The sequence below is a fragment of the Cystoisospora suis genome, assembly GCF_002600585.1.
Source record: "Cystoisospora suis strain Wien I chromosome Unknown contig_7043, whole genome shotgun sequence".
Lineage (NCBI taxonomy): Eukaryota > Apicomplexa > Conoidasida > Eucoccidiorida > Sarcocystidae > Cystoisospora > Cystoisospora suis.
In genome coordinates this window covers 708-2,524 of record NW_027159830.1, presented here as the reverse complement: position 1 = coordinate 2,524, position 1,817 = coordinate 708, and the positions used below count along the sequence as shown (strand labels likewise).

At 41.3% G+C, this 1,817-nt stretch overlaps 1 protein-coding gene across 1 annotated transcript in view; it reads right to left on the bottom strand.

Annotated features, from left to right (window-relative positions):
* CSUI_010277 (atp-dependent rna helicase ded1) overlaps positions 1-1,599 on the bottom strand; it is a gene marked incomplete at its 3' end in the record, with an annotated part of 2,489 nt that extends 890 nt beyond the window's left edge. Inside the window, exons 1-3 of the mRNA XM_068070382.1 lie at positions 1,552-1,599; positions 1,033-1,104; positions 204-359 (exon numbers count right to left, since the gene is read on the bottom strand). Coding sequence (XP_067917642.1) covers positions 204-335 — 132 coding nt within the window. The remainder of the gene's footprint in view (positions 1-203; positions 360-1,032; positions 1,105-1,551) is intronic.
* Positions 1,600-1,817: the final 218 nt, after the last annotated feature.

The window sequence follows — 1,817 nt, the reverse complement described above, 5'->3', positions numbered from 1 at the left end:
GATAGATTAAGGATAGATTAAAGGTAGATAGATTAATGATAGATAGATAGATAGATGCCAATTGGAGAAAGACAGACGGATAGAGAAACGAGGGGCGATCCACAGATTGGTAGAGCGAGACAGATAGAAAGCGAGAATGATAGAGAAAGAGAAAAGAGACAGACAGAGTTTGAGAAAAGTGATCGAGTGGATGTGTTGTATACCATGGGTCTGAATCCAAGATTGAGCATAGCGTCGGCTTCATCTAGGATAAGCGTCTGCACAAATCCCAGAGAGACTTTACACATATCAATCATATCCAATAGACGGCCCGGCGTGCAGATGGCTATATCCATCTGCTGTCTGCTAATCTTCTCCGCCTAGACACACGCCACACAGAGAGAGAGGACAGACAGAGAGAGGACAATTACACTGTCTCTATTCTCTATGAAGATCTCTCTCTCACAGAAGTTCTTCTTATCTCAGAGAAACTTCTCTTGCTAGTAAACGATGTGGAAAGAAGAAGAAGAAAGGGACCAACAAGAAGAAGAAGAAGTTATGGAAAAGAAGGAGTCAGCGAGACGGAAGTAGATTCTTCTTTCCTCTTCTTTCTTTGCTTCGAAGAAGATCATGGGATGTTGAGCACATTCTTCGTCAGGGAAGACGAGGGAAGGATAGAAGAAAACTCGAGACAAAGAAAAGAGAAGAAACAAAGACACCGATGGCTGCAAGAGGAAGAGAAGTACACGGAGAGAAGAGAGGAGAGAAGAGAAGAGGCGAGGAGAGGAGAAGTGTGAAGAAAAGAAAAGAATGAGATAGAGGCAGATAGCATAAAAGAAAGGAAGAAAGAAAGAAGGAATGAACGAATGAGAAGAGATAGGTCGAGACACACATAGCTCCATTTCTATTTATGTATGGAAGATGTGTATAGGTCCTCGTACATCTCTACACGTATACAGTTCAGTAGACAGCCGCATCTCTCTGTCCCTTCATAAGATCGATCAGAAGAAAAAGAGAAGGAGGAAAAGCTTACGCTCTTCTTCTTCTTTTTACCTGTACAGAAGAGGTTTCGCCTCCTATTAGAAGTATATGAGTAAGAGAAGTCCCGTGAAGAAAACGCTCGACCTAGAAAAGAGGCACCAACACTCAAGGCCTTCAATGTCGAATCCACACACAAAGGAGACAAGCCTACTCCATACACAGAATAGATAGATAGATAGATAGATATACATGGGCTCCTGTCTCGTCTCCATGTACCTATCTAGCTATCTGCTTCTCTCTTTCAGTGCCTGTATATATATGTTTATATATATACACACATATACAGAGAGAGAGGGAGAGGTGAAGGAGAAGGATACAACTTTGATCCATGAATGATGTGAAAGGAGAAGAAGAAGGAGAAAGAAAGAGGAAAGAAAAGGAAGAGAGCTCGACTAACAAGAAGAAGGATATGGAAGATATCTGCTGTTGAGGCTCTCGAGGGAATTCGTTGAAGACAAGGCAAAGAAGAAATAGAAGAAAGAGAAGAAAGAGAAGAAGAAGAGATAGATAGTTGGTGCGGGCCTGGCTTACATCATCTTCTATTTGAAGTGCTAGCTCTCTTGTAGGCACGAGAATCACGCCTGTAGGTGACGCCTAACACACACATATATATACATACACACTTCTATACAAATACACATACATACACATCCATACGTATAAAGATGACCTTATGTACATACTTATATATCTTCATACATACACATACACACATACCTTTGATACATATGCATAGATATATAGAGACAGACACATACATACCCAGAGAGACGAGGGGTCCATTTAGAGAAGGTGTC